A 16,040-nucleotide genomic window follows, 5' to 3' on the forward strand; every position below is an offset into this window, starting at 1 on the left:
GGGAAACTCAAAGATGGGGACTCCCTGGGTCCCCATCAACAAAAACCAGGGGCAAACTCCATCTTTTCTCTCAAACATCTGGCAGTGCTGCCATCGATATACCAGCCCTAAATGATTTTCTTATTTTTCCTCAAGCAGTCCCTTCTAGAATACCTACCAGACTTTATGGACCCCTACCCCTATAAACCTTTGGCTTTATACTTGGCCGATCTAGTCTGACTTTTAAGGGAATTACTGTTCACCCTGGTATAACTGACTCAGATTATAAGGGAGAAATTCAAATTATGATGTCATCTCAGATACTATGGCAATTCAAAAAGGGGGACAAAATTGCCCAATTATTTCTTTTACCTTACATTTCTTTAACTCCTCTAATGGTATACAGACAGGTGGATTTGGTAGTACAGATCAAAAGCAATTCTTATGGACATCAATAGTATCTGAATATGCATGACCAAATATAAATATTAAAATTAATGGCAAAAGATTTTCTGGTCTTCTTGATACTGGATCTGATATTACTATTATTTCCAAACATTTATGGCCCAAATCTTGGCCTACACAGAGAACTTCTTGCCAAATTGCAGGGGTATCTCAAACCAAAGTACAAGAGGTTTATCAAAGTGTCCAAATATACCCAAATATATCCAAATATAATGTTGCCAGCCTGCAACATTTTGACTTTATGTGATAGATGCACCCCTTAATTTAATAGGAAGAGATTTACTTATGCAATGGCAAACTCAAATATATATTACACATTTTTCCTAGGGGCCACTGCTCATTTAACAAAAGTACAATTATTAAAATAACTTGGAAAACTGATGAGCCTATTTGGACAAAGCAGTGGCCCCTTACAAAAGAGAAACGAGAGGCTGCTAAGGAACTTATAGATACACAACTGAAATTAAAACATATTGAGGAACCTTGTTCTCCTTGGAATTCTCCCATTTTTGTAATAAAAATAGAAATCTGGCAAATGGCGTCTTTTAACTATCTTCGAAAAGTTAATACAACTATGAAACCTATGGTGCATTGCGACCAGGAATTCCATCACCTACCACTATTCCTCAAAACTGGCATACTATTATCATAGATTTACAAGATTGCTTTTTTACTATACCTTTACACCCTCTAGACTGAGAGAGATTTGCTTTCTCTCTTTCTTATCCTAACCATATCAGGCCTCATATACGGTATCAATGGACTGTGTTCCCTCAAGGAATGATGAATTCTCCCACCATGTGTCAATATTGCGTAGCCAAAGCCCTTGAACCTGTAAGAAAACAATTTCCTGACTTTCTTGTTATTCATTATATGGATGATATATTGTTTTCAGCTCTATCTGTTTTAGAAACTCAGCAGATGTTTGACATAGCTCAACAATGCTTAAAACCTTCTGGATTAATCATTGCCCCTGAAAAGATTCAAACATCTACACCTTACTATTACTTAGGATTTGTTGTTAGTAGACAACGTATTATTCCCCAACTAACACAGATTCGTGTTGATAAATAATCAACCTTGAATGATTTTCAAAAACTTTTAGGCAATATAAAGTGGATTAGATCCTCTTTAGGCATTGCAAATTATCAACTGACTAATTTATTTAACACTTTAAAAGGAGATCCTGATTAAAATAGCCCTTGTTCACTTTTCCAAGAGGCATGAGAGGAACTCTGTTTAGTACAAAATAAATTGCAAAAGCAGTTTCTTACTCATATTAGACTTGACTTACCTCTAGAGTTATTTATACTCCCCTCTCTCCATCGTCCCACAGGACTCCTTACCCAACAAGAATACCTGATAGAATGGATCTATACCCATTTTGTAAGGGACAAGGTCACTTACACCCTATCTTGATTTGATCACTCTAATCATTATCAATGGAAGAAATAGAGCTAAGACTCTAACTGGCTCCAATCCTCATAAAATTGTAGTACCTATTAATAAATCTCAATTTGAGAATGCATTACAAACTTCTACTGATTTCCAAATAGCCTTTCTGGAATATTTTGGAGAAATTTCATTTCATTATCCTTCTAACAAGCTCTGGAATTTCTTCAAAAATACTGAATTTATTATCTCTCACATTGTCACATCACAACCTATACCTCAAGCTGAAGTTTTCTATATAGATGGGACTAAAAACGCCAAAGCCTCATTCTGGTCTCTCAAAGAATATAAAGTCTTTTATACTAAATTTCACTCTGCTCAACAAAATGGATTATATGCTCTCATTCAGGTTATTCACTTACATTCTTATCATATTAATATAGTTTCTGACTCCTTATATTCAGTTTTTGTATTAAGAAATATAGAAACTTCTACCATAAATTCTAATCAATCTCTTATCCAACAACTTTTTCTTGAACTACAATCTATAATTAGGAACTGCACTTCCCCCATTTATATTACCCATATTCAAGCACATTCTTGTCTTCCTGGCCCTATGGCTCATGGCAATGAACAGGTTGATAAACTTGTCTATTTTGCTACTCCTGAAGAGCAACATGCTCTATTACACAATAACGCTGGCTCATTACACCAAATTTGGAAAATTCCATACCGACATGCTACAGAAATCATTAATAACTGCTCTACTTGTAGGCCCCTACATCTTTGATCCATTGCACAAGGTATCAGTCCTCGAGGATTACAACCCAGTAAACTACAGCAAATGGATGTAACTCATTGCCTCGAACTTTCTCCCTCTTCCTTCTTACATGTCTCAATCAATACAAATTCTTCTTTTATATGGACCACACCTCTCCGAGGTGAAGCTACACGACATGTTATAACCCACCTATTAGCTTGCTTTGCAATAATGGGAACACCTATTTCTATAACAATGGCCCTGCCTATATTTCTAGGCAATGCAAACAATTTTTACAATCATTTTCTATTAAACATATTACAGGTATTCCTTATAGTCCACAAGCACAGGGCATAGTTGAATGAGCACATCACACACTGAAACTACAAATAAAATTTAAAAAGGGGGAATACACAGGAATACTTCTATCTTCCTTATCCAGAGCAGACTTTACTAGATTCCAATGTAATATATTCTTTAATCCTATAACTATTGTTAATACAGCTTTGTTTTAAATTTTTTAAACTTACCGCAAGGAGATATTTTGACAAAAGCAGAAAAACATTTTGAGGCATTGAAGGATACCTCCCTTCCTCTGCCCATTTGGTATCAAGACAGGTTGACTAAACAATGGAAGTCTGGAAAATTAATATTACAGGGAAAGACGTATGCTTGTATTTCTCCAGAAGGATCCAACGAAATCAGCTGGCTCCCTCTTCAGAAGATTTGACCTAGGGGAGCCACTGGCATTCAAGATAGAGAAGAAACGGCAAAATCCCCAGGAGGAGGAGACTCCAGTACAAGCCACGGCGGCTTTAAAAATTTCCAAGAAGCGCCGCCCTCTACGTCATTGACCTTATGATCTCCCTACTTGGTGACAGATAAAGACCCTTACTAATCAAGCTGAAAATCTGGTTTCTCAACAGGGAATGCCTCGGAATCCTGAAAATATTTTTGTCGCTATGCTTGCTTTGCTTGCTTTTGCTTCCCCCGCTCAGGCTGACTTGATTAACCACACTTATTTGGCTTATATACCTAACCCCCCTTTATTGCAGGTTGTAGAATGGACAGATACAGGGCTGGTCGTATCCACTAATGACTAGTACATATGCCTCCTCCTTGGAGCTTGGAGGGGGCCCTCTCATCCTGAGGAAGAAGGAAGACTAATTAACATTTCTCTAGGCTATGAAATCCTTCCTTTATGAATGGGCCCAGTGGAATTATGTATTAATGTTAGTCGACCAATGTGGGCTTTCGTCCTGCCTCCAAAAAAGAACTTCTGCACATTGCTTGGACTGTTTACTGCCCTGTCCTTTTATGAGAACCATGTCAATGCTACCAAAACTCTAGGAAAAGGACAAAAATTGGAATGTAAGGGGTTTACTTTTAAGGACTTTAAATATACTCCTGTTTATTGGGATAGATGTCCAGCTAAATCAGGGAAATTAATGTTTGTGGCCAATTACACCATTGTTGATTGGGGACCCCATGGTATGTGGTATTCTAACTGCTCAGATGATATTAACAGTACTATGTGTGATTATGTTACTCAAATAGCGTGGAAGGTTACCAACAGTTCAACGGAACACTTCCATGACAAAGGACTCCTTGGCTGGCTTGACGGCAGAATTGCACCTCCTCGCCCTCGAATTGTCCTTAATAAATGGATTGGGCCTGAACAATGGGACATCTGGAAACTTGCTGCAAGTACTGAAAAACTTGGAACTTGGACTGGATATTTCACAGGGACCAGTCATAGTCACAGTAACTATTCCTTCCGTTATAATCATTCATATTTTATACAAGCTTGTGTTCCCCTTCCTTTTGTTACAGCCATAGGGAACCTACAATTTAATAAGACTTTACATTCTGTGACTTGTATAGATTGCAAATTGTATACTTGTCTTAATTCCTCTATTTCTCTAAAAAACGAATCCCTTTTGATTCTTTGATCTTGACGTAGTCTGTGGTAGCCAGTAGATCTCCAACGACCCTGGGAAGAGGGTCCCATGGCAGGACTTGCCTCCCGATTACTCACTAAATGACTCCGATGATCTAAGCGATTCATTGGATGGCTAATTCTTGGCATTTTGGGGTTAACAGCCATTTGCACCACTGCTGCTGTCACAGGCATTGGTTTACAAACTTCAATTCAAACACAAAACTTTATTCAAAATTGGACTAAAGATGCTCATACTATATGGGCCACTCAAGCTCAGATAGATGAAGAAGTTCAGGATAAAATTCAGGAATTAGAAACAGCCATCCAATGGGTTGGAGATCAATTAATAGATTTATAAAACAAGTATTATTAAATTGTGATTGGAATTCTACTCAATTTTATATCACTCCTGTTCGGTTCAACCATAGTGCTTATAACTGGGAACAAATCAAATTTCATTTGCAAGATATACATAATAATCCTTCCTTAAATGTACAATTGTTGCAAAAGGAAATCTTTGAAACCTTCTCTAAGAGTCTGCCCTCTTCCAACAATTTGGAAACCTTAGCTGAACACCTAACTGATTAATTATCTGGACTGGACCCTTGAGGATGTTTTCCAAGCATTACACATAGTATTGGATCTGGAACTATAATGATGATAACTGTCCTGGTGATTATATTTGTAGTATACCAATGCCTTCCAACTAAAATTGTTCAAACTAAACAAACTCAATTGGTCAGGGCCTTTCTCACAAAAGTATCTACAGTCACCCCCAATTATGAAAAAATAAAAAAGGGGGAATTGTCAGGGGACGTTCAACTTTAAGGGATCCAATATGTTTTCTTCCTTTGTGTGCCGTTTCTCAAGGATTCTCTATTCCTTATCAGTTCCTGGAAAACAGAAGCGAGCAGAGCTGCATGCAGTTCTCAGGACTGAGATCATGAGAAAGAGCACCTGCTTGGATTCCTTTCAGTGACTCCCTTCAGTGACCTTTTACTTAAAAGTAATCTATTCAGTTATGCCCCCCTTACTCAGGATATGGAATGTAGTCTGGCCCTTTGAAGATTGTTATTTGCTTGGCTCTGTTTTTGCTCTTTTTTTTTTTTTTTACTGCCTAAAGCTGCCTTGTATGAAGATATATAAGCATGCGTTTCTGCAAATAAAGTACCCTTGTTTCACTTGAGACTTGGGTCCCCTGTGTCCTTCTTCTCGTCGACTCCAGTCCCCAAGTCCTGGTCTATGAAGACCGTGGCATGCTATTAAGATGATATGATATGAGATCACTGGTCACATATCACCATTACAAATATTATAATGAAAATGTTTGGGATATTGTAAGAATTACAAAAATGTGACACAGAGATGCAAAGTGAGCAAATGCTGTTGGAAAAATGGCACCAACAGACTCACTTGATGCAGGGTTCCCACAAACCTTCAATTTGTAAAAAAAAAAAAAAAAAAGAAACAAAAAAAGAACAAACCCACAGAATCAAAAGCAAAAACACAGTATCTGTGAAGTACAAAAGGAGGGTGTGCCTGTCAACGTAAGTTTCCTGGAATGTCCCCAAATCTAAGCAGTACCACAGGGTTCATCTTAACCTTTCTCTCTGAGAGCATGAAACCTGACTCTAGCTATCTACCAAAGACCCACTTTTTTGTTCAAACCTAGTATACACGTAAGAAGTTTTAAAATTGCCAATCCATTTCTGGTGAGAGACACATTTACCGAATAGAGTATAGAAAGCACTCATATACAGTTCTTTTTGTCTTGAATCTTACAGTCTTTGGTCCAAATACTGTTTCCAAGATTATGAAGGTCCAAATTTAGGACCACTCCTGATTTTCTCCATCTACTTAAATGTAGTTATGTCATTTGTCTATAACACAGATTCACTTGTCACCGTCTGCGCCCCAACCTGGATTTTCCCACCACCATGGTATCTATCGATCTATGTCTTACTTTGTGTTCAGTAAAGTTTGCTCTCTGTGGTGTACAGTTCTGTGGGTATGACAGAGCGTCCTGTGGCCAGCACCGCAGAACCATACACAACTGCCCCATCTCCCTAATGTTAGTTCACAGGCTCTTTGTCTGCAGCTCTTTCCCTCTCCTCCAATTCCTGGCAGCCACCAACCCATGCCCACCCTGGTGGTTTCGCCTTTTCTAGAACGTCACATAAATGGAATTGTGCACTATGAGACTTCTGGGTCTGGCTGCTTCCACTGAACAAAATGCATTGAACATTGACTCGTGAGCTGTATGCTGTGCTTGTTCTCTTTCATTGCTGAATAGTATTCCACTACATGGCTCTACTCTAGTATCTTTATCTACTAGATGTTCTCCATTCACCTGTTGAAAGCAATCTTGGTTGTTTCCAGATTTCGAAGATACGAATAGAGCTGTTATGGGCATTCACATATAGGTTTTTGTTGTTCACGAGATCAGCATTTGCTAGATGAAGGCTCCAGGGTGAGTGGAACCCTCAGGAGTTCTGAGACATGACAGAACTGGTAAGATATATGGCTTTCAGTTCATTAAATGATTCATCATTAAAACAATAAATGCAATGGAGCCATAGAAACTGGGTGAGCTATTTGCTATTTCACTACATGGTGTGTAAATAAAAAAAACATTTATAAACTTTTTTCTTTTCTTTTCCTTTTTTGGCCATGCCACATGGCTTGTGAGATTTTAGTTCCCCTATCAGGGATTGAACCCGGGCCCACGGCAGTGAGCACCTAGTCCCAACAACTGAAACTCTAGTGAATTCCTGCAAAAAAGGTTTTTTCACTAGCTTTCACATAACATTAAGAGTTAGTACCCGTAATTTATATCTTTATTCTCTTAAAAGATGTTTGAGTGAGATTATCAACTATTTCAGCCTGCTATGTTTAAAAGATCTTAAATTTTGAATGTTTCAATCTTTTATTTACATTATTACCTTTCAATTTATACATGAGAATCTACTATTTTTATTGGCGTGCTTTACACATGTTAAAACCATCTTTTAAATAATCTTTATTAGAATGTATTATTTTTAGAATATGGCTCAACAAAATCTGTTTGCTGATGAGACTCAATTATTTTTCTCAACATTGTCATTATTTGCAACTTCAGATTCAGCATTTAAACTTGATTATGATTTTGCATGTTTCTACTTCATTAGTCTTTTTTCTTCTAATAATAAAAAATCCTTCTCTAAAGGGCAATTTATGTTGGTTCTATTGAAGTGATATATAAAATTGTTAAAATATTTGAAAAACATCACTTTAATATTATTTTGCCATAACTTAAATTTTTCAATAACTTATTGATTTTGCTAAGACTAAAATCTCCCATACTTTGCTTTACAATGAATTGTGGATTAGGTAAATATAAAATTAAATGTACAAGGTTAACACCCTCTCATTGAGGTGATGAAATTCCAGGGAACAAAAGATGGGATAATCTCACGGTGGGCACATGCATTTTTCTTATACATTATCTGTCTGTCTCACACTATTCTTCATAACTGGCCACAGTATTTGTTGCAAGATAAAAATATCTCTTTAAGGTTCCATGTGATTCATTCTTATATTTTCTACTCTACTTAATCTTCACAAAAATTCTGCTTGTGACTCTCCACTAATGGGCTGCAACCAACAGGCCACTACTCAGCACTCTACTCACTAAACTGGGCCAGGACACCTGCTTAGTCCTGCTGAGAAACAGGTTCCTTGCTGAGACCATAAGCAAGAATCAATTGCAAATGGTTTAAAGAAATAAATGTAAACAGCAAAATTTTAATTGCTTTAGGAAAAAAGTAAAGAAGGATAAAATCCTTATTACTTCTGGACAGGAAAAGATCTATTAAAAATTCTACAGAAAATAACAATATACTGAGGGAAATATCAATGACTTCAGTCATATTAAAATTCAAAACTTCAGTTTAGGAAAGGGCACCACAAAATAGAAAAGTCACAGACTAGAAGGATATATCTTGATGCATAGTACCAATAAAGGATTTTTATCCAGAATAACAGACATAAAACTTCCTACAATCAAAAATTAAAAGATAAATAACCCAGATGCAAAACACATGAAAAGGTAAGTTGTACACATGAGCATGCAAGTAAGTCACAACTTACAAAAAAATTAGTAACCGTGAAATATTAAAATATTAAAATTACAATGAAGCACAATTTTGTACTTTTAAAATTTGATGTTTAAAATTTGGAAATTCCAAATATAGGCCACAGAATGCAGCAGTGGGAACTCAAGCATTATTGATGGTTGGTCCACTGGCAAAACTCATTTGGAGAAAAATGTTGCAATGTTAAGAACATAAAGGAGTTCACATCTCTAGATGTAGCAATTATAGATGTAAGGATGCATATATAAAATCCAGAAATATCTTTATATTTATATATATATATATATATATATATATATATATATATATATCTTTATATATATCCCTGTATATAAAGATACAGGGACATTGTTTCCAACTGTAAGAGAAACCAGACAAAAACTTAAATTATAAGAATGGATGAAAAAAAAAAAAAAGAATGGATGACTAAATGGTAGTATATCCATTCATTGGAAGACTGTGTGTCAGAGAAAGTGAATACCTAGAGAAGCCAGCATGTGTGAGTCTCACAAACATAATGAGGAACAAAAATGTTAAGCTGTATGACTGTACATCTGATATCACTTAAATTGAGTCTCCACATATGGAACACAATTTCATATCTTAGTTAAGAATAACATATATGTTTTAAGGGTGCATGAATATATGAAACATCAAATCCAAAATAATGTGATCCCTGAGGAAGGCACAACTTCTTGGAGAGAAGTACATAGGCGCTTCTGGGTGTTAGTAATGGTTTGTTTCTAAAGCTGGGAAGTAGATACATAGGTTACATCATATTTCTATTTTGCATTTTTATATGGGAAATATTCAAAATTAAATTTAAAAAATAAGGTGATGGCTGGATTGTGAGTTAAAATTAGAAGAAAAAAAAAACAAAACAGTGACATTTTCAAAGACAGAAATACCAAGTTCTTTTAGACTAAATGCATAAAATTATATTTGCGGAATGATTAGTAATAAAGTCATTGCTTTTGGTGTTAACAGAACACAAAATAACTATAAGATACAAAAGTTGATAGAAAACAATTTATAATCGCTTGAAGCCCATGTATTTTACAACACTATAAATGTTCATATGAAATGATATAGAAACACTCCTTATTTTTAAATGGCTGTGGTTTGTTTGATAGTCTACACTTTAAGAAGGATTAGGGGAAAACCAGAGAACGCTGGAAACATGAGTGACTGCACTGGGGTTTGGGTTCTCTTTGCAGCCACAAGGACGAAGTGTGAGGGCCCCTGGGATACTCTCCAGGGGACGTGCTCCTCACCCATGGGCTAGAGCGTCTGATGATTAAAGATAAATAAGTGACAGTGATGAGAACATCAGGAGATAAAACTTACAAATTAACTGGCCTGACTGGTGCCAAGAAAGATCTTGTTTGAAATCTGTCCCAGAGTCCACCAACCATCTAAAATCATCAAAATGAATGACAAGTAGTTAACAAAGTGACTGTAATTTCTAGTATTTAAATTTCGATCACTGTGATTTCTGTTATATGTAAGCTTCAAGTACCGTAATTTCTGGTACACGAGCTCAGTCCCTCCTGTCACAGGCACGGGTCCAGGGCGCCTGGTGGAGGCGCTCCTGGAGCACCGTCACCTACCCAGAGGCCTGCTCCGGGAAGGCTCCTGCTCTCTGCTGTGCCCTCAGGCCCTCAGTGCCCTTTGTTTTCTGGGAGCTGGACTCTGCCTCCTTAGCCCCTTCCTCCGGGCTGAAGCCCTTGTGAAAGGTCTGACCTGAGTCCTCATCTGGAGATGGGGCTTTCTTGGCTCCACAGCCTCAGATCGTCTCTCCCACCCACAGCCTGGGCTCTGAATCTCATCCTGCCATGGACGACTTTGGACACAGTATAGCTCAACACCAAAGAGTAGGTAATCAAACACCAGTTCTCACAGGTATAAAATATTTTAAAGGAGTCAAGAGAGCCTTAAAAATATTAATAGCTAGGAATCCAGACATATTTTTGGTCCTTTAATTGGTTTTAATTTCTGTATGCAAATCACATGCTGAGATTTTATATTAATGCCTTATTTTCTCCTCTTATTATCATTTTTTCCACTGTAAAAGCTGAAGTTTTTCAAGATAATCTAGACTTCTTAACTTTGGAGCTCATGAACCTCTTAGGAGTCCATGTTTAGAACTGTATTTCAATATAGCTGATCTCTTTTATAGTCCTATGTATTTTACATATTAAACACTTCATTCTGAAAGGTGGTCCCAGGGCTCAGATTTCCCCCAAAAGATAAGGGAATCCAGGGAAGCAGAAGGTGCTTTGCAAGCACAGAGCAAGGGCATCCCATGCAATACTGTGAGGCCTAAAGTAAGATCTGAATGGTTCTCGAGATATATCCCAGAGAAAACAGTGGTGAAGGCAGTGGGACACCATCTGCAAACGACAAGGCTGGATGAAGCAGCAGGTGGACTCAAAGATTTGAGAGAAGCTCACCACAGAACGCGATGTGCAATGTGGAGGGTGACGTGTCGGTGGTGGAGGAGAAGCTAGAGGAAGAGATGGAAAGAGACGAGGATGAGGAGGAGGTCACGGGCAAGTAACAGAGGCCAGGGTATGTGTCATGCAAGGAGGATGAGTTTTACCTTCTAGAAAGTGATGGGTTTTAATCAGTGTGGTAATCCCTGTGATGAGTTTTTTTTTTTTCTCCCCATGATGAGTTCTTGATGTCAGAAATGAAAACAATGAGCATCTCTACAGATATTTGGGTATGTCTGTCACAAAAGCTTTATGATTCATGGATTTTCCCATTCTGCCTCAAAAAGTGCAGAGCTAAGTTCTGGATTTAAGGACTGTTCTCAGCATAGGCTCTCTGGAGGAATCATAATCATATCTCTGTCTTCATTACTTACTCCTTCTTTTGCAGTTTTTAAAGTGAACACAGTATTTGAAAATGACTTTTGAAAAAGAAGTGGTCTTTAAATGAAATTTGAAAAGTTTCAATATAGGTATGAATGCATTTGAGATTATTGATGACTTATGATTATGGAATTTTCAATTCCAAAAATGTATATATTTGCTTTGCTCTTTTCATAACAATAAAATAAATATTACTGTGGTTTAAAGTTTGGTTCAGTAATAAATGCATTATTTCAAAAAATGTAACTACAAAGTAAAAGGGATTGTGCACACATAATTAAGGTCCCTAATCACTGACCTGTGTTATTGCTGGCGATCCTTCATATCTTTTCAGTATAAAACAATGTGAAACAGGGTCAGCAGCTTTTTCCACTGTTGTTTCTTCTGGATCAAGTTTTGGTGGTAGCATCTTGTCCCAAGGAACCATTTCATAAGCTCTATAAAATTATTAAATAATGACATCTTAAAAAAAAAAAATAATGACATCTTGTGAAAAATACATATCCAACTAGCATGGTTCGTAACAATATCGTATTCTGTAGTAGGCAGATGTCCCTCGAGACTCCTGCCCCTCGTGTACACACTGTACATAACCACTTCCCTTCTGGTGAGGGCAGAGCAAATGAATGTGAGAGGTACCATTCCTATGGCAGCTTCTATGGCAACTTTATATGGCAAAAGGGCTTGCGCACATGTAATTAAGGTCTCTAATCAGCTGAATTTGAGTGACTCTTTCTTCTCTCCTCTTTCTTGATGTACACATGCCAAGACTCAAGATCTGCTCTTCATTGGCTCATTCAATGCTGTGGCTTGACATCCCTGCCCATAAATCATGACACCCAGATGTATTCCTCCAGCCCAGCCCTCTTCCCCCAGACTGCAGACGCACAGACCCACTGCCCACTTGACATATCTCTTCTTTCACTTCAAACCTGCTCTACCTGCCTTCACTGTGATAAGCAACGGCTTCAGTCCATGCTGCTGCAGAGCATAAACCTTGGAATCATTCTCCATGCCTCTTTCCTTCAGACTCATAATCTCCAGCCTGGAAATTGTGTTGGCTCTGCTTTCAAAATGTATCCATAGGCCAACAACTGTTAAAACTTCCTACTGACCTCCTACCTGCTATTACCTCTGACCTAGATCACAGTGGCAGGCTTCTGACTGGTCTGCCAGCTTCTCCTCTCACTCAATCCACTCTGAACCCAACAGCTGCCATGACTGTTGATATACACACCCGATCTGGCCACTTCACTGCCAAGGCCCTACTGTTTACAGTTTCTTAACATGCCCCGTGAGCTCTGGGTCCTGGCACTTCCTGACTTCTTCCACTACTTCTCCCTTACTCTGCTGCAGACCCTGGCCTTTGCTCTTCCTTGATAGACATCTCAGACACATGTCTGACACAGGGCTGTTACTCTGTAATCCCTTTGACTGGAAAACAGTCCTTCCAGACATCTGAACATCCCCTCACCTCGTCCAAGTTTCTGCTCAAATCTCACTGTGCAAGGAGGCCCACCCAGACCTCTCAGTTATTCCAGAAGCCTATTACCCCACACAGGGTGCTTCTGATCTTATCATATTTTACTTTTTTCTCATTTTTTCATTGACTTATTACCTTCTAAGATATGATCTGTCTACCTACTAGGCTTCTGGCTTAGCGTCCGTCTCCCTTTAGAGTGAGTACTCACTGGAGAATCTCACAGCCTGGGGCGTAGACACATAACAGATACTTTGTATGATTCTCTCCTTCAAACTTCTCTGCTCTCCTTTTCTATGATGCTGTACCCTTATCTCATCCTCTCTCTCTGACCATTTCCTTTCTGTTTTGGTTTTATTTTTCTATTAAATGTAGGTTTTTTTCCCTTCAACTGTTTATTTTAGCAACCAATGTAAGTAAAGACTTGTGTCTGAAGTTCTTTGAAGTCCTCGCAGGACCTTGGATATTGTGCACAGGAAGGAGATGTGTTATTAAAGAAAAAAGAAATAGAAATATATTTTTAAATCAAATTCTATTGGGAAAACATGCTTACTTTTGTGTAGAGGACTTGTAAAATGAGTCTTTTGCACTATATTTCTTGTTTGATTGTAAAAGTGGTTCTCCATTATCCTAGAAGGGGTGAATAATGTTAAAAAGATAAGATATAAATGAGAATTGCTAACGCTTTCTATTCCTCATGTGTTCTTTTCTCCTCTTTTTGCATTTTTCTTCTTTCAAAGCACCTCTTAGATCAACCAGATTTAACACTGTCCTCTGTTATCTTGAAAATTTACATTGTTTACACACACACACATTCCTATTGATTACATTAAAATTTACAAATATATATTATTCTACTCATCTTTTTTAATCTGATTTTTGGCTTAATCATTTTTTTAGTTTAAGATTATAATTTATATAATTAATTCTAGACCTTTCTTATTTTCGAATATACACACAAAAGTCTAATTTTTTCTTCCTAGCACACTTTTAACTCCTTTATATAAAATTATCAGTTTTATTTTCAAATTTATAATTTAGGTTAAAACACTTTCTAATTTCTCCTGTGATTTCTTCTTTGACCCATGAATTATTTAGAGTGGTGGTGTTTCATTTTAAAATATTTGATGCCTTCCTAGACATCTTATATTACTTATTTTTAACTCTGTGGTAGTTAGGGGTTTCCCAGGTGCTGCTAGTGGTAAAAAAAAAACCCACTTGCCAATGCAGAAGATGCAAGATGTGGGTTAGATCCCTGGGTAGGAAATATCCCATGAAGGAGGAAATGGCAACCTACTCTGTATTCTGGCCTGGAGAATCCCATGGACAGAGGAGCCTGATGGGCTATGGTCCATAGGGTCACAAAGAGTCAGACACAACTGAAGTGACTTAGTACATGGTAGTTTAACTATAGTCACTGATTTGAAATGCTGAACCAAATTTGCAATCCTGGAATAATCCCCACTTAGTGCTAATGTCTTATCCTTTTTATATATCACCAGTTGGCCTTCCCAGATGGTGCGAGTGGTAAAGAACCCGCCTGCCAATGCAGGAGACTGAGGAGATGCACGCCCAATCCCTGGGTGGGAAAGATCCCTGGAGAAGGACAACCCACTCTAGTATTCCTGCCTGGAGAATCCCAGGGACAGAGGAGACTGGCGGGCTACAGTCACAGGGTCACAAAGAGGTGGACATGACTGGAGCGACTTAACATGCAAATTCAATTTAGTAAAATTTTGCTAAGAATATTTTTGCCTGTTCATAGGCTATCGGACTATTTTTGTTGTAGTATCTTTTTCACATTTAGAGGACAGGCTTTTTTTTGTTCTCAGATATACTATTTGGGTCAGATGATATTATTTCTTCCTTAAACATCTGATCTTATTCATCAGTAAAACTATCTAACCCTGGAGTTTTTCTGTGGAAAGTGTTTTAATAATCAATTAAACTATTTTAATAAGTATAGGACTACTCAGTTCAGTCCAGTTCAGTCACTCAGTCATGTCCAACTCTTTGCGACCCCATGGACTGCAGCACATCAGGCTTCCCTGTCCATCACCAACTCCCAGAGCTTGCTCAAACTCAAGTCCATTGAGTCAGTGATGCCATCCAACCATCTCATCCTCTGTTGTCCCCTTCTCCTCCCACCTTCAATCTTTCCCAGCATCCAGGGTTTTCCCAGTGAGTCAGCTCTTCGCATCAGGTGGCCAAAATATTGGAGCTTCAGTTTCAACATCAGACCTTCCAATGAATATTCAGGACTGATTTCCTTCAGGATTGACTCGTTTGATCTCCTTGCAGTTCAAGGGACTCTCAAGAGTGTTCTCCAACACCACAGTTCAAAAGCATCAATTATTCAGTATTCAGCTTTCTTTGTGGTCTAACTCTCACATCCATACATGACTACTGGAAAAACCATAGCTTTGACTAGACGGACCTTTGTTGGCAAAGTAATTAGTCTCTGCTTTTTAATATGCTGTCTAGGTTTGTCACAGCTTTTCTTCAAAGGACCAAGCTTCAAGCCTGCAGTCACCATCTGCAGTGAGTTTGGAGCTCAAGAAAACAAAGTCAATCACTGTTTTCCCGTCTATTTGCCATTAAGTGATGGCACCGGATACCAGGATCTTAGTTTTTTGAATGCTGAGTTTTAAGCCAGCTTTTTCACACTCCTCTTTCACTTTCATCAAGAGGCTTTTTAGTTCCTCTTCACTTTCTGCCATAAGGGTGGTGTCATCTGCATATCTGAGGTTATTGATATTTCTCCCAGCAATCTTGATTCCAGCCTGGGCTTCATTCAGCCTGGCATTATGCATGATGTACTCTGCATATAAGTTAAATAAGCAGGGTGACAATATACAGCCTTGACATACTCCTTCTCCAATTAGGAACCAGTCTGTTGTTCCATGTCCAGTTCTAACTGTTGCTTCTTGACCTGCATACAGATTTCTCAGGAGGCAGGTAAGGTGGTCTGGTATTCCCATCTCTTTAAGAATTTTCCACAGTTTTTTTTTTT

The 16,040-nt window shown here is 38.0% G+C and overlaps 1 protein-coding gene and 1 long non-coding RNA gene across 2 annotated transcripts in view; both read right to left on the bottom strand.

Annotated features, from left to right (window-relative positions):
* SPATA48 (spermatogenesis associated 48) overlaps positions 1-16,040 on the bottom strand; it is a 66,186-nt gene that overhangs the window by 18,020 nt on the left and 32,126 nt on the right. The window contains exons 3-5 of the mRNA XM_043464237.1: positions 13,581-13,657; positions 11,846-11,984; positions 10,019-10,086 (exon numbers count right to left, since the gene is read on the bottom strand). Of these exons, the coding sequence (XP_043320172.1) occupies positions 10,019-10,086; positions 11,846-11,984; positions 13,581-13,657 (284 nt within the window). The remainder of the gene's footprint in view (positions 1-10,018; positions 10,087-11,845; positions 11,985-13,580; positions 13,658-16,040) is intronic.
* On the bottom strand, positions 1,586-3,855 carry LOC122438057. Its single transcript, XR_006268436.1, has 3 exons — positions 3,476-3,855; positions 2,528-2,534; positions 1,586-1,596 (listed from the first exon to the last, which is right to left on the bottom strand). It is a non-coding gene; the product is annotated as an uncharacterized LOC122438057 (long non-coding RNA).

This window comes from Cervus canadensis, chromosome 3 (assembly GCF_019320065.1).
Source record: "Cervus canadensis isolate Bull #8, Minnesota chromosome 3, ASM1932006v1, whole genome shotgun sequence".
Lineage (NCBI taxonomy): Eukaryota > Metazoa > Chordata > Mammalia > Artiodactyla > Cervidae > Cervus > Cervus canadensis.